A 22,861-nucleotide genomic window follows, 5' to 3' on the forward strand; every position below is an offset into this window, starting at 1 on the left:
AAAGACCAAGGAAAGCTTAAAATGATGAAGAGGATACATGGCTATGATGAAAACAAAGTTCCTTTTCTCACACATCTGGATGTACAGAACGTAATTAATGCCCCTGGTTAACCATTTATCCTTCGCTCTTGCCAACAAACTGACTTGGTTCTCACCTTTGAAGCTTCATGCCCTCCCTTTGTCCTGAGTAAGGGAATACGTTGTAATAAATGAACAAAGCTTAAGGTGCATTCACTCACTGTGTTAAGAATACATATTCATCCTTCAATCCATTTTGTTTATATTTTCTTACATGAATTGCAATGCTTAATTGTCAATCACCGTGTGAACAGGGTTTGCCTTATTCTTGCAGTCTTTATGCTTTTAAACATTTGTGGTTAGAGGATGAAATAATTCATGAGATCAATTCTTGTACATATGTGACATATTTTCTTGTTAAACATGTTGCTGTGGTCGTGAGCTTTTTTAAAAATCAAATCCCAGAGTTTTAAATAAAACTTTTAACGTGATGATTTCTTCGTGAATGATTTGAGATACAGTATGTGAAGTTGTCTGCAAAATTAAAAGGGGAACTTTGACAGACCGATCACTTGATTGCTTAGATTGGCTGCTATGCATGTCAATGAAATAGTTATTGCGCTGATTGGTTTACAATTTGATTGACATGCACAGCAGCCTATCTGAGGTCCCGCCTCTTCCAGTGAACGCACCGCAAAGTTAATATGAATCGACAATAAAAAGAGCAAAACATGCAGACTTCCCCACAGTCATTTTAAACAATTCAGAAAAAAGATATAGAATTATAAGCTTGTTTTTTTTAATAATATATCGAACAAAATAATGTTCATAAAAATACGCTTCCGGTATTCTCCACGAGAGTCACAGACACATGACGTCACTTCCATCAAAGTGAAGCTGCAGGTTTTAATGAAAGCAACAAATGCAGGTTTTCCTCATGTGATCAAGGATACTATCCATCTTTCTACCCCTCCATCCTTCCTCCCAGCCTGTCAAAGAAGGAGGCCGTCAATGAGTCAGGTTCCACTCGAGGTTTCTGCCTTCTAAAAGGAAGTTTTTCCTCGCCATTGCTCACTGCACAGTGTTTCGCTTCTTGCTCATTGTTGAATTACTGGGATCTGTTTTCCCTTAATCAACTATAGTCTTACTTCAACTGTAAAGTGTCTTGAGATAACTTTGTTATAAGACACTTTAAATAAAATTGAAACATTCTTAAAACACTTTTATTAATACACCATCACATGACTATTTGTAAATTTCCTTTATCTCACGAATATGAGAATACGCTGAAACCCAAACACGTTAAACAGGTGTGTGCAGGTGAGCCACAAATTCTAATGACGCTCAGACAAAGCGATGATGTGAAGTTACTGATTAACAGTTTTATTCTCTAAACTTCATCTGAAGACGTTTTAAATTTTAAAACAAGTTCAATAATCCACTGGTCGCCTCTGTAAATGCAGTATTCTTGTTAATAAGCGTGTATGTAAAATATAAACATTTACACTGGAGACATCTGAACTAATTTACAACATTCATGTCAGACATGTTTAAGATTAACGAATTTAGTTTGAATTGTTTCACAGAATGGAGAAATTTAAGTCTTGTGCTTCATTTAAATATGATATATTTATTTAAATGGAGGCATGGAAAGGGATGAACCAGTCTCAATTATTTGATTTTGATGAACAAAGGGGCACAAATTCATGTCACACAGATTCTTACATCCGAATATTTTTTTTTGCACCAGTTGAGTTCGAATGAATGACCAAGTTCAGTAGGAAAGCTATGCAATTCCTAATACGAGTCCTGAACTTTGCGGTCTGCCGTGGAGGATGAGATTTAACACTACAGGCTGACACTGAGCTTAAGACCAGGTCTCATGGACATTTTTGGAAGTTTGAGGAAATATGCTCCTCACGGACTGCACCATTTGGCGCTAGTCATTTATGCAAGTCAGCATTTCTATGAAGGGGATTAAATCCACACATGACTGATCACTTCATTCAGTGCAAGTCATCTGAGTAAAGTATGTTCTTACTTATGTTGAGCAAATTTGAAAATAGATCTTTTGCGCTTGATTATAAAAGTAGCTTGCAAACCGAAAGTGTGAGCACCCCTGATCTAAACCATTCCAGTACTCATGCCGAGAACCGTTGCGTCGCATTGTCACCGCAGATTTTGAACCCAACCTGGCTACACACCTTTACAATTGTCAAGAGCCCACCATTGCCTGCAGTAGAGTTCAAGATGAAAAATCAATGATTTTCATTTTAAATGAAAGCACAATGAGCATATTAAAAGAGCAAGACAATGAACATTCGAAAGGCACTTTATTCAGGGTTCTCTCGTTTTAAAAAAAAGAAAAAAAGTTATTCAGCACACTAGTTTAACCTGCTTCTGCAGGATTAGACTGTAAAGTTGTCTCCTTTAACTAGGCTCACAATGCACCAAATAGTTAACCACGCCCACGGGTGAATAGCCACACTGTCTTTTCGTACAATGGTTGCTAGCCTGCCAACCAGTTACTCACCTCTGAGAACACCTGCAACATAAAGACAGTTGACATTTTAAATATCTTCTAAGAGGCCAAAGAAAATATGAGCGTAACAGGAGGTTTGAGTTTGCAAAACTTCAACTGCATTGTCAGACAAAGCTTTCTAAGGTTAAGCCATAAGCATGTCCTGTAAAAAGGAATAGTTAAAGATGGAATTAACACAAGTTTGAATTACATTTACCTGAATTTGAAGCCACACATTCATTTAGTTATTGTTGCGAGTTCATTAGTCAGGTAGAGAAGAGAAAAAGTATCTTCAATTCCAATATCAAGAGCATTACGCAATTATTTTTTGCCTTACATGGCTTAGTGTGTGGCTGGTGAGGGCAAGGTTGTCATTACAGACAGCTTTTAAGATTTTTACCTGTACATCAAGCTTCAACAGATCTTCGCAGTCATCCAAAACCTGTTGGTGATCAAAATGTTAGTCTAAACTCATTGCTTATGTATCAACTTGTCCTTTCCCTTAATGTTGCTGAAATCATATTGGCTACCTTTGGACCGGTCGTTTCTACTGGAAGACCAAGACCGGCTTTGATAGGCGCCATGAATCTGGCTTTGTTTTTAAACTTTCCTGCAGACTGTGGTAGTGGTTGGCTCCATAAGTTGATACACACCAAAGTCTACACCTGCAGGAGGACTTGAACCCACTGGATACCCTTTTCCTGGACAGCAGCAACGGCACCTGCAACATAAAAAAAAAATGCAACACTTTGCATCCCTTTCCAAGAGCCTTAAATTGATGCAGATGTATTCTCAGTCCCATATCCGCATGATTCATCCAACAGTCACATGAAAAATGGTCATCATTGAGGGGTAGAGTGGAACAGGAGATAATAGAAAACGTATGCACACCTTGAACTGCATCGTCAGATGAAGCAAGTTCCAGCCATAAATTCATCCCGTTGGAAAATGAAAGTCAATTATGCAACATTAAGCCAAGTGATCAGAGGACATTAGTATTTACCTGTATTTGAATCCATACATGGACATTCAGCCAAAATTTCACATGTTTCATTTCTCTGAAGAAAAAAAGTTCCACCTTTAATTTGACAGCAAGCGAGTATTGAACAAACATGTTGCCGAATATGGCTCAGAGCGCAAATCTTCAACAGGGGTTCAGTGTTGGCACGTTGGTCATCATAGCCACTAAGAAACTACTTCAACATCAGCTTTAAAGAGATTTACCTGCATGTCAAGCTTCAACAGATCTTCACAGTCATCCAAAACCTGTTGGAGATTAAAATATAAGTCTAAACTCGTTGCTTATGTATAAACTTGTCCTTTCCCTTAATGTTGCTGAAACAGTCAATAGATGAACTGACCAGCGACCGTCGGTAAAAGTGTTCTTATTGGCTACCTTTTGACCCGTCGTTACTACTGGAAGAGCATGACTGGCTTCGATAGGCGCCATGAATCTGGTTTGGGTTTTGAACTTGCCTGTGCGTTCTAATTAAAGTTGGATCCAAATGTCAGTGGAATCACCAAAGAGACAAAAGCAGAGATTACAATGGTTTACAATTATTCAAAAACAAAGAAAAGTCCAACAAATTACACAACAAACCTGACAGAGAAAAAAAAAGGGGATCAGGGAAAAACACTAACAAACACTGCAAAAAGTAGGCATGGACACTAGTTAGACTAAATAACATTAGGGTAAACCAGAAGATTCAACCAGGAAGAAATTGAAGCAAGACATACCATAGGCCAATGTGGACACCTGTTGCTAGGAAAGAGGTGGTTATAAGCTCCACAGCTGATGAATTAATTGTCTGCAGCTGTGGAGAAACAGCAACAGGCGTGGCGTCTTGGATAATCTCAGGAAACAGATTGGGTAGAACAGGAAGTTTGACAATTAAAACTAAGTCACAAGACATGACTACAATGGTTAATACAATTATGGGGTTGTTCCAGTTCACCATGAGACTTTATTTAAGCCAAAACAAAGTCAGAATGGGGACAGTGAATGTAACTGTAGCGAGGTACTATTTGTTGCACATCTAAGCTAAAAATGAATCTTAAAGAAAACTTTAAGAGAGAACAAACTAGTTGTCTTACATGTGCAGTCTCCTAAATGTTTAGTTGTTTTATTTACAATCAATGTTAGAATTCATGTAAATCCTTGTTGTAATTTACTACTCAACTGTTAATTTCACACAATTGAAGCTTAATTGCTGAATCATCCACCGTGACTGTAAACCAGACAACATCCTCATCACCCAAGACTGAACCAACACTCGAAGTGGCAGACTTAAGTGTCTGTGGTACAGATTTCTACATGGCCCCAGAAGTTTTGTGAAGGACACTACACTGCCAAAGCCGACATCTTTGCTCTGGGTGTGATCATCGGGGCCATGGTGGAGTGTATAACCTTTGTCGATGTGGAGACTCAGGAGCTGCTCAGTAGATATATGCAGCAGGGCTCTGAGAACGTTCCTCTAGGTGAGGTGCTCCTGGAGAACCTAAAAAAATGGAACTGATGATCCCTGTCAGAAAGAAGGGCATCTCTGGACAAACTACTGTCCATCATGGATGATGACATTCATCCTCTGAACACTGTCATCAGTGAGCAGATGGAGCATGAATGCTCCTCCCATGATGCTCCACTTATAGACTCAGGGACTCATTCATTCCTAGTGCTATTAGACTATACTGTAGTTCAGAGTTTGGGGGCAGGAGTGGAGTGAAGGGATTTTATTCTATGTTTGTATCCTTTTTAAGTCTGTTATTTGCTTTGATCTATGCTCTTAATATTTGCACTTTGATATCTCTTTGCACTGTTTTCTTGTTCTTGCTTTCATGAAACTTCTGTACCTTCTATTGTCTGCTGTGAACTGTAGACCTCAATTTCCTGAAGGAGATCCAAGAGTATATTTATCTAACATGTTGAGTTTCCTGCAGTTAAACAATCAGAGCCTCCTCAGAAACTACAATGCTCTTTAAACGTTCTTATACAAATGTCTGTGTTGCAGAACTGGTCCAGCCACATGCAGAGGTACTTGTATTTTCTTCCTCGCCAAAGCTACCGCTGATGGACACAGGATGTAGGTTTGTCCTGGAACTCCCAAAGTTTAAGCCCATCTACTTGGTCTTCGAGGCGTTCAACTGCAGGTGGTTCTTCCCACTCCACAAAGTCACATATCTGACACATTGTTGTACCAGATGTGACCTACAATGGAAATGTCAGAGCTGTAGAACTTAAACTTTTGTGGGAATGATTTGGAAGATGTCTCCACAATTGGAGGGGGATCCTTGGAGACAAAAAAGAGCAAACCTATAAAGACTTGATTGCACTTCCACTCATTTCTCAATAAAATGCCTAATGAGGACTTAATGTTGCAGAAATACATGTACCCCATCAATGGCAAAAGAAGCAACATTTGTCCGTTTTATTTATAAATTTTTATTTTATTAATCAGCTCAGATCTACAGCTGCCAAATCATGGGGACAAGTGGCAGAAGATAGACAATTGGTTGTGTGCAGTAAATTCCATTAAAATAACTATAAAAAGTTGGTTCCAAAGTTACATTTGTAGCAATTTATTTTTATTTCCAGAACTTAACTAGTCCCTCCACAGTTAATGCCACCTACTCATGTCTGACATCATAGCCACTGAGCAATTTCAAAGTTGCTGCCGGTTAATATGCGACTGGTAACATTTTCTGGCAATTCCACCATTATCATAGTTAAAACATTGCTAGTGCTGAAGGTATGCTATAAACGTATAGACCTTAACAGGAGTTTCTATCTACATCTTTAAAAGGTGTCAGATTTCCATTTTAGTGCCCGATCACTTACAGCAGTTAATTTATTAAAAAAGACAGGCTAAGGTTTTCCTCTCAAGGCCAGTGTTCACTCCGTCAGAGATCGGCACACTTGTCCGAATTACTCATAGTTATGGATACAATACGAATGAGAAAATATGAGCATTTTCACAAATTGTTATAACAATATCAACTAGAGATAAGAGGCATCCAGTTAATTCAAATGTGAACCGATATTCAATGTTGACATTTAAATGTGGATGCAATTATGGATAATGAGGAAAAAAAGAAATTCTCAGGAAGGTACTTTTATTCAGAACACTTCTATTAAGCTGGCTTCTGCAGGCGAAGGGTCCCTTTCAGCTACTTCCCAGCTCACCCGCCATGTTTTGGCCTCACAGGTGGAATGGTGCAGGCTGAATGAGTGCGGTCAAGCCCCATCAAGATCTGGTTCGAAAGTGAGGCGCCAGTGACACGACAGCACCTGCAACATCAAAAGGATCTTCAACACTTTGCATCTCTTCAGAGATGCCTTAAGTTAATGCAGATGTATTCTCAGTCCCATATCCGCATGATTCATCCAACAGTCACATGAAAAGTGGTCATCATTGAGCGCAAATACAGTTATTTAGTGAGAAAATTACTTCATTTACCTGAATCCGAAGCCATAGATGGGCTCTCCTTTAGCCAATGTTGAAAAGTTCATTTACAGTCAGGTATAGTCAAGCCATTTCCTGGAGGAAAAACAAAAAAAGTGTCACCTTTAATTCTGATATCAAAAGAGCATTAACGATTTTATGGGCGAATATGGCTCAGTGCGTAAAAAGTCAACAGGAGTTCAGTGAGGGCAAGTTTGTCATCATAGCCACTAAAAACCTACATAAACATCAGCTTTAAAGACATTTACCTGCATGTCAAGCTTCAACAGATCTTCACCGTCATCCAAAACCTGTTGGTGATCAAAATATTAGTCTAAACTCATTGCTTATGTATAAACTTGTCCTTTCCCTTAATGTTGCTGAAGCAGTTATTGAAACCGACCAGCGACCGTCGGTAAAAGTGTTCTTATTGGCTACCTTTTGACCGGTCGTTGCTACTGGAAGAGCATGACCGGCTTCACTAGGCGCCATGAATCTGGTTTGGGTTTTAAACTTGCCTGTGGCGTGTCATCTACGATTGTCAGTGTCGCCCTAGTCGTCTATGGCTGAATGCACGCCGTCTGGTCCCAGAGACCCACGTGTCTGGGAAAGGAACACTGGATACCTTTTTCCTGGACAGCGGCAACAACACCTGCAACATAAAAATAAATGCAACACTTTGCATCTCTTCCAAGTGCTTCAAGTTGATGCAGATGTATCCTCAGTCCCATATCCGCATGATTCATCCAACAGTCACATGAAAAGTGTTCATCATTGAGAGAAAATACAGTTATTTAGTGAGAAAATTACTTCATTTACCTGAATCTGAAGCCACAAGGTTGAAAGTTCATTTGCAGTCAGGTATAGTCAAGCCATTTTCCTGAAGAAAAAAGTCACCCTTAATTCTGATATCAAAAGAGTATAAACAATTTTATGGGCGAATATGGCTCAGTGCGTAAAAAGTCAACAGGAGTTCAGTGAGGGCAAGTTTGTCATCATAGCCACTAAAAACCTACATAAACATTAGCTTTAAAGATATTTACCTGCATGTCAAGTTTCAACTGATCGTCCTTGTCATCCAAAACCTGTTGGTGATAAGCAATGAGTTTAGACTAATATTTTTATGTATAAACTTGTCCTTTCCCTTAATGTTGCTGAAACAGTTATAGATGAACTGACCAGCGACCGTCGGTAAAAGTGTTCTTATTGGCTACCTTTGGACCGGTCGTTGCTACTGGAAGAGCATGACTGGCTTTGATAAGCGCCATGAATCTGGTTTGGGTTTTAAACTTGCCTGTGGACGGTGGTGGTGTTTGGGTCTATAAGTTGATACAGACCACTATAAACACTCCTAGACAACAGCAACAACACCTGCAACATAAAAATAAATGTAACACTTTGCATCCCTTTCCAAGAGCCTTAAATTGATGCAGATGTATTCTCAGTCCCATATCCGCATGATTCATCCAACAGTCACATGAAAAATGGTCATCATTAGATGATGTAGAGTGGAACAGGAGATCATAGAAAACATATGCACACCTTGAACTGCATCATCAGATGAAGCAAGTTCCAGCCATAAATTCATCCTGTTGGAAAAGGAAAAGTGTCACCTTTAACTTGACAGCAAGAGTGTATTGAACAAATGTTGCCGAATATGGCTCAGTGCGTAAAAAGTCAACAGGAGTTCAGTGAGGGCAAGTTTGTCATCATAGCCACTAAAAAAACCTACATAAATATCAGCTTTAAAGATATTTACCTGCATGTCAAGCTTCAGATCTTCACCGTCATCCAAAACCTGTTGGTGATTAAAATATAAGTCTAAACTCATTGCTTACGTATCAACTTGTCCTTTCCCTTAATGTTGCTGAAACAGTTATAGATGAACTGACCAGCGACCGTCGGTAAAAGTGTTCTTATTGGCTACCTTTTGACCGGTCGTTGCTACTGGAAGAGCATGACTGGCTTCGATAGGCGCCATGAATCTGGTTTGGGTTTTGAACTTGCCTGTGGATGGTGGTGCGACATCTACGATGGTCAGTATGGCCCTAGTCGTCTATGGCCGAATGCACGCCGTCTGGTCCCAGAGTTTTGTGTCTGGGAAAGGAACACTGGATACCCTTTTCCTGGACAGCGGCAACAAGACCTGCAACATAAAAATAAATGTAACATTTTGCATCTCTTCCAAGTGCTTTAAGTTAATGCAGATGTATTCTCAGTCCCATATCCGCATGATTCATCCAACAGTCACATGAAAAGAGGTCATCATTGAGAGCAAATAAAGTTCCTTGATTTTCTGGAACTCCTGTTGTGTCATCAGTTTTATCTTTCCCTTTAAAGTATATACTTAATTGAATATTGTTTTGATTGTTTGAGCGCTTTGTGACCCTGGTCTGGAAAAGTGCTATATAAATAAAGATTACTTACTTATCGCAGTGAGAAAATTACTTCATTTACCTGAATCTGAAGCCATAGATGGGCTCTCCTTTAGCCACAATGTTGCAAGTTCATTTGCAGTCAGGTATAGTCAAGCCATTTTCCTGAAGGAAAAAGTCACCTTTAATTCTGATGTCAAAAGAGTATAAACAATTTTATGGGCGAATATGGCTCAGTGCGTAAAAAGTCAACAGGGGTTCAGTGAGGGCAAGTTTGTCATCATAGCCACTAAAAACCTACATAAACATCAGCTTTAAAGACATTTACCTTCATGTGAAGCTTCAACTGATCTTCATTGTCATCCAAAACCTGTTGGTGATCAAAATATTAGTCTAAACTCATTGCTTATGCATCAACTTGTCCTTTCCCTTAATGTTGCTGAAACAGTTATAGATGAACTGACCAGCGACCGTCGGTAAAAGTGTTCTTATTGGCTACCTTTTGACCCGTCGTTACTACTGGAAGAGCATGACCGGCTTCGATAGGCGCCATGAATCTGGTTTGGGTTTTAAACTTGCCTGTGGACGGTGATGATTGGATCCATGAGAGATTGTGTGGTGGCATCTCAGTCTACATCTGCAAGACAAAAAGCACTATTAACAAGGCACAAAGTATTACATAAAAAAATAATAAAATTAAACCAACACATCTCACATTATCCAAGAAAATTTGCATAATAATTAACAGCACTTTACAACTCGTACACTAAGTTTTAAACTTCTCTGAACAAATACTGCGCATGCGCAGTATGACCTGGTAGTCTTAATGGCTGTTACCACGTGTCCAAAATAATGCCAATAAAGTTATTCCAACTGAGCAGACTTTAATTCAACAGTTGAAACTGAGACTCGAAAGCAAATGTCTAACCACGTGTCTAAAACAAAATAAACTTCAGGCAGAACTATTCCCTTACACAAGAAACGGAAATTGAGCGGAAAACCTTATTTAATTTTTCCTTTGAGGAGATTTTCTAACAAACTCATTCGTTGGGTAAATTTCAAACATACCGGAGTCCATGTGCTCCACGTACTTCCAGCCCAATGGCGTCGCAAAGAGAGAGACTGTTCTCAGCTTCCTGTGCAGCTATATGTACTGGACCCGGGGCGGATACCCTCCTCTGATTGGCCAAAAGCACTTCCGCTGTTCTGATGCTTCCTGGGATTTGTAGTTCTTTTCTTGCGTTTTAAGGGCTCCTTGCTTTTAAGGGCCCTTTGCATTTTGACTGGGTAAAAATACATAGATGCTCATTCCTTAAACTGATGAGTATTTGGTGATACATTTACACAAATAAATAAAATTAAGAGTTAAATCTCTTCAGGACCACGGACAGCGATCGAATCGGCGCGGCCGTGATGTAACGGTGAAGCAGAGCTTGAAAACAAAACGCTCACACGCACACACACACACACACACACACACACTGGTGTTGCTACTGCGCTGTTCCCTTCTCTAGTCATGCAATGGATATTCTGTGGCAATACCAGTTCAGGATCATTCTCCTCGGGGATTCCACTGTAGGTAAATCGTCATTGTTGAAGCGCTTCACAGACGGGATTTACAGCGACGTGGCGGATCCCACGGTCGGCGTGGATTTCTATGCCCGATCGCTTGACATCGAGCCCGGGGTAAAAATCAAGCTTCAGCTCTGGGACACGGCGGGGCAGGAACGTTTCAGGTAAGATACAGATTACTGAAAAACAAAAACACCATAGATATGGATAGTGTGTGATAGAGCGACGTTGATATCAATGGGGCCAATAAAATCCAGACTCATCCTATGGGTTGATGGTGCACTTACAACCGATGGGCCTAGCTTTATTCCAAAATCCTTCTTACTTGCTTTATTTTCCCCCTGTTGCTTTTCTTTTTCATGTACCTTTTGCTGACAGGCGTGATAAGAGCGCCTCAGATCTGTTTCTTCTCTGGTGTCAAAGTATTTTTCTCAGAACCTTCCTGCTCTTTTATCGAGCCTCTTCAAAGGACTCCATCCATCTGTATTTTTTCAGTTATTATGTACACAGTTAACAAATCAGGGTGCAGAGCCATGTTGCTGGATCCAGCAAAACTGATTTTATTTTACAATCTTCAGCGTGAAGATGTAATATTTGACTGATTCTCTAGGTTTAAGATTGAACTGATGCAAATTTACATTTATATTCAAGCATAACCCTATGCAAGATGTTGTTTAGCTAACCAAATATACCTAATATTCATCGCTCACTTATTCCACAAGCCTACACATTTCCTTGGCTGGGTTGGGGCGGTCACAAATGATATGTTCTGCTGATTAAGAAACATAATTATATCTTTTACCATTATCTTAGTTAAATCATCTAAATGTGTATGTATGTTAAAATCATACTGAGGCTACCCAGGCTCCCATTTAACTCACACAGCAGCAACACACTGAAAACAATGTGACCAGAATGGCATGTGGGAAAGTCACTTGTCACGTGTTCTAGAATTAAGTCTATGATCGTACATAGTCGTCTCATTGTTCATATAAGATGCAAATCTCCTCTTTAGGAGTAAGTAGGAGGAGTTCTTCCCAGATCAATTTCAGCGTCTACTTTATTTTTGTTATAATTATGCATTAAAAAACAACACAATATCTCATCTAAAATTAAAAAAAAAGGCAAAATAACAGATGTTAACTGCATGTATCTCACCATAATATAACACAATATCAGTGGACTACCTGTACCTTTCAGACAGTTATAATCAATCAGAATAAAAAATGAAAAAATGTCTGTACCGCCCCGTAACAAATGTCTTAGTTATGCTCAATAGTTCCCATTAATTGTAATCAATTATTCATGTAAGAATTAATTCAAATGTATTTACTAGGATTCAATTTGTTTTTCCTTGAGATTGCAAGAAAAAAAATCAAACTCAACAGCAGCTAAGATATCCCTTAAAGTTTTGGATGAAAGACATAAATGACTATCGTGCTGTTTAGTGATGCCCAGAACGATGAGGTGGTTAATAACATAAAACATTTTTTTTAATTCCAACGTTTTACAAAAGTAATTTCAACTCAATGTTTTCTATACAAACGTTGTGTTGAAATTACTTTTGTAGAAAAGATATCCTATGTATATCTGTATATCCTCTATGTATAAAAGCAGGGTCCTCAATGTGCTCAAAGTGGATGGTGAAAAAACAGTTAAGGTCTCAACAAACATTTAGTCAGAGTTAAGCTTTCTAAGCGGAATTAAGGGAAACTCTTTTTTATTATATTATGGGATACTACTATGACTTGATTAGATCGCTTATGAACCCAAATAATACAATTTATGTATAAAACAAATTGACATTTGGCCCAACATAATGAAACCCACAATTATTGTGATCAATATGGTAGATACAGTACTTGCAAGAGAAATAATACTAAACTAATATATACACTACCATGCCCCTACTGTTTAACTTTACTTAACCAGCCTTATGAGGGTCAGACTGAACACTAGGAGCTATACCATGATAGAAATTCCAACCTAAATGTATTGACTGTTCTTAAAGACTCAGACATTTCAAAATCTTCTTTCATCCCACCAGGTCAATCACAACGTCATACTATCGTAACTCAGTTGGAGGCCTCCTGGTATTCGACCTCACCAATCGTAAGACCTTTGAGCATGTAAGAGAATGGCACAAAGAAGTGAGTGAGCACATCCTGCCTCACCACATGGTCTACATCCTCATTGGCCACAAGAGTGACCTGAACAAGGATCGCAAGGTGAGCAGAGAGGAAGCTGAGCAGCTGGCATCTGACCTGGGAATACGTTATGTGGAGACTTCAGCCAAGTGCAACATCAATGTTGACCGGGCCTTCGAGCTGCTGACCAAGGACATCTACGAGCTGATGAAGATGGGGGAGATTGTCACCCGCGATGGCTGGGATGGGGTCAAGAGTGGGCTGACCGCCAAAGTTCTGTATTCAGCTGACGAAGAAGAAGAACTTGCTCCTTCTGCCACTCAAAAGAGCTGCCAATGTTGAGTCCAGAACCTCGTCCAGTTCCACCACCATCGTCAAAGGAAAACCATCAGAGCTAAAGAACGTCACTATCCATGATCATTCGCTTTGTGCTTCGTCTGAAGAAAGTGGGATGCTTTTCAACACAAGTCAATGTTCATGCTGACGCAGTTTCATGTAGTGTAGCATGAGCCTAGTTCATTAACATAGATATGTAGGCTTTAAGCTACTAAATATTCACATCTGGAACTCTGTACATTTGAAGTTATTGTGGTATGGCTCAACATCCAGTATGGTCTGGTCAACATGTGTCCAAGATAAGACATTGTGTAATAACTATGGAACCATCATTTTGGGAGTAATACTTATTTTAAATAAGAAATTTGGACAGACAAAGGAGATGTTTGAAGAACCTCAAGCATATTCTTGTAAACCACATTTGTGCTCGCTGTACGACACCACAGCATGCACACGTTCTGTGTTGAGAAGCCAGAGTGCATAAAGGCTTAATACTTAAGAGAGAAAAAACCCAAATACCTAATTATGGTTGTAGCATCACAATGTTTTGTATATTTCTCATTTTTGGCTAAAGGTAAAATTTGATTTTGAAGTTAAAAGAGGCTGCTCTACCATTGTACTGTATCTGTCATGATGGACTCATACAGCAAAAGATTTCTGGATGGATGTTAGTGTTGATCACAAATGAAAGCTTTATCAATGATTCTAACAAATCAAATGGTTGACATTTGAACAATACTCAAATCAGCACATTCCTTGTAAAGTATGTGCACTCATTGTTGGTTAAAATTCAAAGACTACTTTATTGACAAGTGGGAAATATTGGTAGGAGAATGCACTAGCAGGTCTCCAGTTAACTTTAAGATGGTCATACGATTGTTTTGTCAATCTAAGACATGTCGTAACCCAACAGAGCTGAATTAGCCAATACCAACATTCCAACCTGATCTACTTTGCTTTTCCATTGGCTTTTTCGTTGTGTTTCTGCTGGGAATGATGCAATGATATTGATCACTGATGGTGTTATGGTTTTCTAGGGTGGACTCAAACTGTTGAAATCATCATGTTTTTTTTTGTCGGAATTACATTCATTTTCTTCTGTATTTAATAAATTAGATTTCAATTCTACATTTTAATTCATCAGTGTGTGTTTGTGTGTGTCTTTCTGTGAACACACCAGTGATCTGTCTCCCATTTTTTTTTAGCTAAAGTATATGTCATTTGTACAGTCATTCACTGTAAAATACCTTGCACATGTTCCGATACTGTAACTGTCTTCTTTTAGTGTGTACATTAATCATTGTATTTCTGGAGGGTATAAATTGCTTTGATGGCAAATAATTTGAAGTTCCATTTTAATTTTTAACCCCTAATGTGTTAATTCTTTCTTGAACAGTTTGTCAGCAAAATTGCTGGTTGGTTTATGAAACCGCTAACAAAGACATTTTGGCATGTTTAGCACAGAGCTATGAAATAAAATCTAAAGTTACAATAGTTTTGAGGTAAATAGTCTTAATAGCAGACATCTCATAAATAAACCTAATATAAACACACGCACAAACATACACATGTACTTGTGCCACAGCCCTTGTATAATGCTATTACCAGTAATATATATATATATATAACATAATATTTTTACTTTTTAATGTATAGTTTGTAATACTAACGTTGATTATACATTTAAACATTGTGTACAGAGAGTGCACAAAAAAACAATTCCTTAAATAATTACAGACACAGTTAAATACATTTCTCTTTGACATTAACCCAGAATACAATTTCCACCAAATGTAAGTCATGGAAAATGTATGTGCCATCATGCCATGAGCGGTTTGGTGACTACAAATATCAAAAACAACCATAACTAAATATAAATCAGTTGGTATTACCTACCTATGTTATAGATGTCACATATCACTGCCTTTATGTAAACAGAAAATACAACTCTGTTACTTTCTTAGAGTAGTGACCGTGTAATAAAACCTAGATCCTCTTTACTCAAAAGATTTTCATAATTCCACAAACTAATACTCACATGCTAGTGACTTACTCCTGGCTTTGGCAGGAGTGTGATGTATTTCTGACTCGTGACAGGCCTAAGTGGAGGCTGATGCGCTTGTTGGCTTGTGAAGAAAGACTTTTTGTTGTAAATGTAGTTTATTTTAAGATGGTGATATTTTGTCATTCACAGTGATCTCTGGTTGGGATGTTAGAAGGCCTGTAAATATAGAGTAATGAGCATATGCCAAACACATGGTCACATTCCACATCTTTACAGTAAAAAATAAAATATGTACTGGTCTACAGTCTATGTGGCTTGATTTATTTCATAAATAAATGTCCAAATGAACAATGTGGTTGTTTTTCCTTTCATCAACATGAATGATGACCAACATCAATAATGCAGTTAAATTTCTTTTATTTTTACATTTTAGATAGTAAATCTGGGACACAAATCAATAATGACAAAAGATGTTATTGGTCAAATACAATGGTTGGTCAAAAACACTACCAATATCCAATATTACATCAAGTTGGGTCCCATTTAAAGCGTATGTAATTACAATTTAGAAGGTTTGAAAAAACATTTCAGTTATTTTTAAGAACCAAACACAAAGGTAGACATATGGGTTTATTCAAACGGTAAATATATTTGTTACTAGAAAACATCTTTATCTCTCCAATAATGGAATACAGAACACATGTAAGTAAGTTATATTTACAGAGCGCTTTTCCAGACCAGGATCACAAATTGCTTAAACAATCAAAACAATACTCAATAAAATATATACTTATAAGTCAAGATAACACCGTGAACAACACAGGAGTTCCAGAAAATCAATGAAAAGCCTGAACAAATAAAAACATCTTAAGATGTTTCAGTAGATCCATCAAACACAGAGAGAGAGGAAGATCGTTCCAAATGTTAGGAGTAACAGCTTGGAAGGATTTCTCTCCTCTGGTCCGGAACCGTGTTCAGGAGACCATCAGTAGATTCTGATCCACAGACCTCAGAAGCTGGGGTGTAAGGCTGGATCAGATCAGTGATGTAAGGAAGAACTTTACCATGAATAGATCTGAATGTAACAACCAGAATTTTAAAGTTGATCCTGAAGGAAACTGGAAGCCAGAGAAAAGTTTAAGGGAACGGAGAAATGTGAGTTCTTCTACTAGAGCAGGTCAGAATTCTCGCTGCAGAGTTTTGTATCAACTGAAGACGAGACAACTCCTTGTTAAGACATGTGGCATCACTACGTACAACAATAGCAAAACTACATAATCAGAAACTTTTAATGCCAGTGTTGTAAACACAACAAATGATTTGTGGTGTCAGTAAAGAATAAAATAGTGTAATAAGACAACCCACAAAATAAGCAATAGAAAAAAAAGACCCAAGCACCAAGGCAGCCATTCCATGGCGCCTAATGTCAAGTCAAGTAAAATAAAATAACAGGGCAAGCACTTCTCTGCATATTTCGTCAATAATTCATATTTAATATCAGCTGCAGTATGTAAACCGCTATACCATGTGTGAGCTGTAACATTGTGGTACAAGTCAATTTGCCAAAACAGAAAGTGGGGAATACACAAAAACAAAGAATTTGAAGCAGATTAACCATTCATTTTCATTGGTGTTAACATCTTTATGCGTGGCTTAATTGCGAAGTGAATTTCTACTTCTGCTGAAAGGATCCCGTCGAACAGCATTGAAATAAACCACATTTCGTGGAGTCATGGCCCAGAACACCTGTTAGTCACGGTCCAAAGTTAAACCTCCAACTACAATTTGTCGTGTGCAACATGTAGCAACATCACAAAAGTGTCTAATCGTTGAAATCCGTTTTTATTTGATTCGTTTTGCCCCAAAAAATCGCCTCGGCTCACCCAGGAGAAGTGACTTCAACAGGAAGTGGTTTGACTACGCATGCGCACTGAACTCCCCCGCTATCTTTGGGTGCGTTTCTCTTCGTTAAACGGTAAGGACAAACCATTTTTTTCTACTTATTTGGGCTAAAGTGCGGCTTGTGCGTTGTTTGCCGACACGGCGGCTGGTTGTTCGTATCGAAAAGATATGGCTGTTTGACTCTGATAGGCTCGTACAGACGGCAGGACAACGACGCCGTCGCCGCGCCGTTGTTTACTGTACGTGCTGCCGCACAGAGAGACGTCATTTTGAGGGGGAGCGCAGAGTTTATGAACTGTTACGAAAGGACGTACGTTCGTTACAGACAGGCGTCACGTAACGCTCGGCGTGGGTGTGAATTGTGAGGGAAATCTCGGGCCAATCCGGCGTTATTTAGACCCCCTTTTTTTCCGCCTTCGTTTTTTTTTGCAGCCAGGCGGCGTCTTTAATGGCCTCCTGTTAGCGCAGCTACAGCTAAAACTGGCTCTTTTCCTGCAGGGCTGCGTGCTAGCAACGTTAACCCGCCAAAATGATACTTGCGTCACGAGTCATTAAAAATAAAGTTGTATTCATATTATTTATTACGATGTATTTATACACGGATATTGAAATGAAAATGTAATATTTGAATAAAAAACAAGTTTTTTTTAAAGCCCATTGGCTCCTTCTGTCAGTGTTTATCTTCAGTGGTCATTCTTTCACAAACTTTCAAAAGGGTGTCAGTAGAACTGTCCCATCACTGGGTCCAACTTTCACAAAACCAACCAAATTGTGTTCCAGATGAAAGTCTATGCACAATAGGCTTGATGCAATGGAAGCCCCGGAGGAGGTTACGGTGTCGGTCGGAGAGATGGTGATGTTGAAAACGGAAGTCGAAGGTGACACCGATGACCCGAATAAGACGCAGGTCATTTTGCAGCTTCAGCCCATCAGTGCTGGGTAATCCTATCTAAATATAAATCGTTCTCCATTATTAACATTTTACTTTTAAATTCCAAGTTAAAGACTTACCCTTTGTTCCCAGAGATGAGAGCGCTGAAACAAACGCAGCAGTCATGACCGTTGAAGCTCTTCCCGATCATAATGATGGGGAAGACATGGAAATCGGATGTCCCATTACATGTGGTGAAAGTGAAGCGTTGCTCTTGCTGAAGAAGTTTTTGTGTCCAGGAATCAACGTCAAATGTGTCAAGGTTTGTGTTCCTTTGTTAAAATCTATATGTTTTATTCCTGGATGGAAGTAAACAACGGGTTTATGCTCTGTGTAGTCCATTGATTTGTTCAACTTAACACTTGAATTTATAGAGATTGATGTCTGTGAGGCTGTTTTTATCTTAAAGCAGTTTACTCTTCATTCCTGGCTTGTCCTCACATGTTTGGTGTTAAAATAGGCCGTTAGTCAATGGAAGTTCAACTTTTTTGAAAGGTTGTTTCTGAATAAAAGGACAAATTCAGAATACAATAATCTTTCTTGTTTGTTTCAAAGAAATCACTTGCACGTTGTGGTGACGTCCTTGTCATTCCTCAACAGTATGAAGACCAGCTGATCAGCCCAAAGCAGTTTGTACATCTTTCAGGAAAATCTACCCTTAAAGACTGGAAACGGGCCATTAGGATGGGGGGAGTCATGCTCAGGTGAGACTTCTGAACTTTTAAGTTACGTCAATTCTACTGATGTCAAACAATATGTCAGCCGTTGAAAACTAAAGATTTCCCTCCTCACCAGAAAAATGATGGACTCAGGGAAGCTGGACTTCTACCAGCATAGCAAGTTGTGTGCCAACACGTGTCGCAGTACCAAGTTTGACATACTCATAAACAACACTCGCTTTCCACCAGACGGCAGTGGACTAACAATACCTACCTCATCACAAGGTGCCTGCAACGCCGCTAAGAAACCTATATTCTGATACTCATAGAGCTGTTAATTATACATGGTTAAAGCTCATTTATATTTTGGTAGATAAATGTCATTTTCAAGGTTTGGCTTTTTTCATGTGGAGTATCTTTATAAATTTATATTTCTACATTTAGTTGTAGTGTTTATATGCCTTTTCCCCCTAAAAACTGACACTGTGTAATAGTTTAGTATTAAGAACAATCATGCAGTTGACCCAGTACATTTGAGTTTTTGTCTAAGTCAAGCTGAACCCTAGAAAATAACTCTTCCTTCCTTCTATTCTGCACTTGCAAAAGCTCACACATAACTCTATTGATGTGTGAAAGAAAATGGGTATCCAGTGTTTTCACTGTGAACACAAGCTCACCCCTTAGGTTGTGACCTAAGTCAACTATGCCAGGTCCATCACTGACCTCCATACTGTTTTCCAGACCCAACCATTGAACTCACACACAACTCAACTCATGGTGATGGGCTGAGTGTTGAGGTCAGGGAGGAGACTCTAGGGGGGATAATGTTTTCTTTACTAGTGAGGAGATTTTTGTCTGATTCCCATCGTTTCATTTTGAACCTCCATAATAACATACTTTTTAACATTTTACTGATGACTTAAATCACATGTGTGTGATTGGGGTGGATGAGTGATATGGTCAGAGTCAGGAGTTTTATTTACTAACTTCTCCATTTTGACATGTGGGAGGTCACTTCTAAACAGTGCAATAAATGAGTGTTATCAGTATATCATCCTTGTTTCTTTTATATCATGTTCTACTTTGTCTGTTCAGGTCTGACGCTCACAGGCAACGGAGGAGTGACGGGTGAGGATGGAGCAGATTTGTTGAGTTGCAAGTCAGACTTGAAGTCGTCCTCCCTAGAAGGAGCAGTCAAGATGGACTCTTCGGAAATCTCAGGTGAGAAACTGACTCCTGCAGCCGCACCTGTGTCTGCACTGGGCTGTTTTAAACAAACGTGGCCTGCTGTTGTTTTCTCAGAGGACGCTTTGACCTTCTGGAAGGGAATAGCCGACGTGGGGCTTCTGGGCGAGGTGGTGACCAATATCAAAGTGGAGCTGTTAGAAATGCTGAACGGAGTGCAGCAACGGCAGGAGTCCACTTCATTACAGGACACAGGTATAAACCCAACTTTAAACTACTTTATGAAATGCATAAATGCGGTATCCATGCTGAAAATAAGATTGCGGATGTTGTGAAAGAAGAACAAATTCAGCTGTTCACAGGTGGAGGCTCTACTGTTGATTGAATACTGTGACTTGCCACGGCTGAATTTATTCTACCTTTCTGACTTAACATGTGATCAATTCCCACACTGATGCCAGATTCCTGTCTGGTAGAGGTTGCCGTGCTCAATAACCTGTCCCAGGTGTTTGGCCTGCTCAACATGGTCCAGGGGGCCCTGGAGAAGAAGAGGCAGGAGACCGATCCCAGCCAGGAACAAATTCTCAACACACTCGACAGTAAGTAACTTCCGAGTCTGCATTTCACTGACTGAAGAGAGCTGTACGTTCTGTGTGTGATTTGTTCACTCTGTAAATCTTGAATTGGTCATTTTTTTGGTCAAAAGCCTGGTGCTGTTATCACAGACAGACTGCTTATCTGAAACCAATTCTAGTCTACTCCCTGTGTCTTTAATGGCATTCGAATCTTAACCAGAATAGCAATTACATTTTTAGTTAATAGATTAAATTACTTTATATTGGGAAGAATCATAGTAGCTTTTTCTTTCTATCTTATCTTAATACAAACATTATAGAAAAGTGTTCTGAACTTAATGTTTTTGCAGATCTGGATGTGCAGCTGGAGGAGCAGAAGAAACAGCAGCAGATCCGAGCTCTTCTCACTTGTCCTCAACTTGCCAAAAACAAGACTCCCACCAAACGTCAGACCAAACGTCCTCGTCTCCAGAGACCGTCGTCCACCACCACCCTGCTCACCTCTCCGATCAACTTACAAGCATCCTCACAACCCCAGCAGTTCACCGTCCTCTCCCCCATCTCCCTGTCATCTGTCGGACAACCCATCACCATGACCGGTTTGCCCATCACCACCCTAGCACAGTCTTCGAACAAGGTCACCTTGCTGCCTGCCAACTCCCAGCTGTTCACTCGATACATGTTTGCTGGGGATGGAAAGACGGAAGCCATCACTCTTCACCCGTCATCCGGTCTCACGCTGGTGGGCACTGCGTCCGTTCAGGAATCGAATCAGCTGGTGAGTCCAGTGGAGCTGGTCCACCTGAGCCAGCAGCCTGGCAGCCATGGACAGGGGATCAACACCACCATGCTGGTGCAACAGGAGGTGGACACCAGCCAGGAGCACACCGTGATCGAGATCAACCCCACACCCATGGAGCAGACGGTGGGCATCATGGAGCTGCAGCTCAGAGGAGACTCGGAGCAGGAGGGTGTAGAGTTGACAATGGCTTCAGAAGAAGACGCCTCTCAGGCCCACATCCAGCAGGGACAGACTGAGCTGGTTCAGGGGTTGCAGTTGGATGCAAATGGACAGCTGTCGGGTGTTCAGTTCGTGGTGTTTGAACAGAACACTGAAAAGGAAACAGACTCGAATGAACAGTGAGAATGAATCCGTTGGTCGTCTAGTTTTTGAAGTTGATTGTATATGAAGAATATTTTGTCAGTTCCTAATAACAATTCACCCAATTTCACTCTTCATTATAGCCCATGAATTGAAGCAAATCTAATTATAAAATATTTGTAATTTATATTGTTTTTTTAAGGTGTAGTCTTGCTCAAGTCCTTCAACTCCAGTCATCGTCATTATCTGCTCCCACCTTATTTATAAGTTGTTTTTGTGTGTTTAGCACTTCTAGAAGACGGAACCATTTTCCAAAAAAGTCATTTACACTGTCAATGTGTTTTTAATATCAGACGAAAACGCTAAAAGACTGTGTGGTGTGCTTTTCTGAGTGTGTTCCCCAGCAGAGTTGCTATATGAGAATCAAACAGCTTTATTGACCATGTATATGTTAATAATATACATGGAATTTTTCGCCGTCTTGTTTGTGTGATCCTCAGGAATCTGCTTCTTTGTGCACACAAGAAATAGAATAGGAATAAAAACAGCAATATTGTTAAAATAAAATAGTACAATGTAAAAAAAAAAAAAGAATAGTGCAAGATAAGCCAGTGCAAAATGGGGCCTATTCAAAGTAACTTCAAGAGTCTAAAGATATGACAGGCGAAATAATTGGGTTACTACATAATGTCAACTTTGCCATAGCAGCTGCCATCATACTGTACTTGCACAGCACACTTTAGACTACTTAATTCAGGTGGAAAGTGAATAAAATTCTAAAAAAAAAAAAAATGGTTTTGACCAATGTAGCTACAAGCTAGTTTACTGCGCAAAAAATGACTCGGTTGGATTCATATGGGGCTTTGTATGTGCTGAAAATATAAGATATCACCATTATAAGTGAAAGCAAACAACAACAAAAAAGATCTTTTCATGTTGGCTGCAATTGTTGTTGCTGATGTTCTTTAACTTATGACATGTCTATAATCTAAGGTTTCAAGTAAATATCCACAAATGTCCGTTTGTGGGATGTATTTTTCATATATATCGTTTTCTGAGCTAGTTTATAGACTGGTAAAGAATCACAGAAAACA

At 39.4% G+C, this 22,861-nt stretch overlaps 2 protein-coding genes, 1 long non-coding RNA gene and 5 other non-coding genes across 11 annotated transcripts; 2 read left to right on the top strand and 6 right to left on the bottom strand.

Moving 5' to 3' along the window:
• Positions 1-3,851: 3,851 nt before the first annotated feature.
• On the bottom strand, positions 3,852-3,990 carry LOC148084395 (small nucleolar RNA SNORA16B/SNORA16A family). The gene has a single exon (XR_015710799.1). It is a non-coding gene; the product is annotated as a small nucleolar RNA SNORA16B/SNORA16A family (small nucleolar RNA).
• A 2,038-nt stretch (positions 3,991-6,028) lies between these two features.
• LOC148084396 (uncharacterized) lies at positions 6,029-10,507 on the bottom strand. Of its 2 annotated transcripts, XR_015710710.1 has the most exons (14): positions 10,422-10,507; positions 9,933-9,990; positions 9,682-9,723; positions 9,436-9,518; positions 8,986-9,124; positions 8,738-8,776; positions 8,521-8,567; positions 8,273-8,349; positions 8,022-8,063; positions 7,798-7,858; positions 7,497-7,630; positions 7,248-7,289; positions 6,994-7,074; positions 6,029-6,824 (listed from the first exon to the last, which is right to left on the bottom strand). It is a non-coding gene; the product is annotated as an uncharacterized LOC148084396 (long non-coding RNA). The 2 variants fall into 2 exon arrangements; XR_015710709.1 differs by having other exon boundaries at positions 6,031-6,824; positions 8,022-8,349.
• On the bottom strand, positions 7,336-7,471 carry LOC148084397 (small nucleolar RNA SNORA16B/SNORA16A family). The gene has a single exon (XR_015710798.1). It is a non-coding gene; the product is annotated as a small nucleolar RNA SNORA16B/SNORA16A family (small nucleolar RNA).
• Positions 8,110-8,247, bottom strand: LOC148084398 (small nucleolar RNA SNORA16B/SNORA16A family). The gene has a single exon (XR_015710797.1). It is a non-coding gene; the product is annotated as a small nucleolar RNA SNORA16B/SNORA16A family (small nucleolar RNA).
• Positions 8,823-8,960, bottom strand: LOC148084399 (small nucleolar RNA SNORA16B/SNORA16A family). The gene has a single exon (XR_015710794.1). It is a non-coding gene; the product is annotated as a small nucleolar RNA SNORA16B/SNORA16A family (small nucleolar RNA).
• Positions 9,770-9,907, bottom strand: LOC148084400 (small nucleolar RNA SNORA16B/SNORA16A family). Its single transcript, XR_015710796.1, has one exon. It is a non-coding gene; the product is annotated as a small nucleolar RNA SNORA16B/SNORA16A family (small nucleolar RNA).
• A 301-nt stretch (positions 10,508-10,808) lies between the features above and the next one.
• Positions 10,809-15,720, top strand: rab42a (RAB42, member RAS oncogene family a). Its single transcript, XM_087787465.1, has 2 exons — positions 10,809-11,089; positions 12,973-15,720. Exons 1-2 carry the CDS (start codon positions 10,875-10,877, stop codon positions 13,412-13,414), a joined length of 657 nt encoding a protein of 218 aa, XP_087643591.1. The 5' UTR covers positions 10,809-10,874; the 3' UTR covers positions 13,415-15,720.
• Positions 15,721-17,333: 1,613 nt separating this feature from the next.
• On the top strand, positions 17,334-22,540 carry gmeb1 (glucocorticoid modulatory element binding protein 1). Of its 3 annotated transcripts, none has more exons than XM_087787466.1 (9): positions 17,334-17,388; positions 18,096-18,254; positions 18,340-18,508; positions 18,847-18,950; positions 19,042-19,190; positions 20,001-20,126; positions 20,208-20,345; positions 20,552-20,689; positions 21,016-22,539. In XM_087787466.1, the coding sequence occupies exons 2-9, from the start codon at positions 18,106-18,108 to the stop codon at positions 21,807-21,809; spliced, it is 1,767 nt and encodes a 588-aa protein (XP_087643592.1). In that variant the 5' UTR covers positions 17,334-17,388; positions 18,096-18,105; the 3' UTR covers positions 21,810-22,539. The 3 variants fall into 3 exon arrangements, with proteins under 3 accessions (XP_087643592.1, XP_087643594.1, XP_087643593.1); XM_087787468.1 differs by having other exon boundaries at positions 20,567-20,689; XM_087787467.1 differs by lacking the exon at positions 17,334-17,388 and adding an exon at positions 17,496-17,554 and having other exon boundaries at positions 21,016-22,540.
• Positions 22,541-22,861: the final 321 nt, after the last annotated feature.

Source organism: Callionymus lyra, chromosome 3 (assembly GCF_982586985.1).
Source record: "Callionymus lyra chromosome 3, fCalLyr1.hap1.1, whole genome shotgun sequence".
Classification (NCBI taxonomy): Eukaryota; Metazoa; Chordata; class Actinopteri; order Syngnathiformes; family Callionymidae; genus Callionymus; species Callionymus lyra.

Excerpts from the sequence above, each read along its gene's own strand:
- rab42a (XM_087787465.1), top strand. The coding sequence starts at position 10,875 with ATGGATATTCTGTGGCAATACCAGTTCAGGATCATTCTCCTCGGGGAT. Across the intron at positions 11,090-12,972 it reads GCGGGGCAGGAACGTTTCAG|GTCAATCACAACGTCATACT; the intron begins GTAAGATACAGA and ends TCATCCCACCAG.
- gmeb1 (XM_087787466.1), top strand. The coding sequence starts at position 18,106 with ATGCACAATAGGCTTGATGCAATGGAAGCCCCGGAGGAGGTTACGGTG. Across the intron at positions 19,191-20,000 it reads AATACCTACCTCATCACAAG|GTCTGACGCTCACAGGCAAC; the intron begins GTGCCTGCAACG and ends TTGTCTGTTCAG. Across the intron at positions 20,690-21,015 it reads AATTCTCAACACACTCGACA|ATCTGGATGTGCAGCTGGAG; the intron begins GTAAGTAACTTC and ends ATGTTTTTGCAG.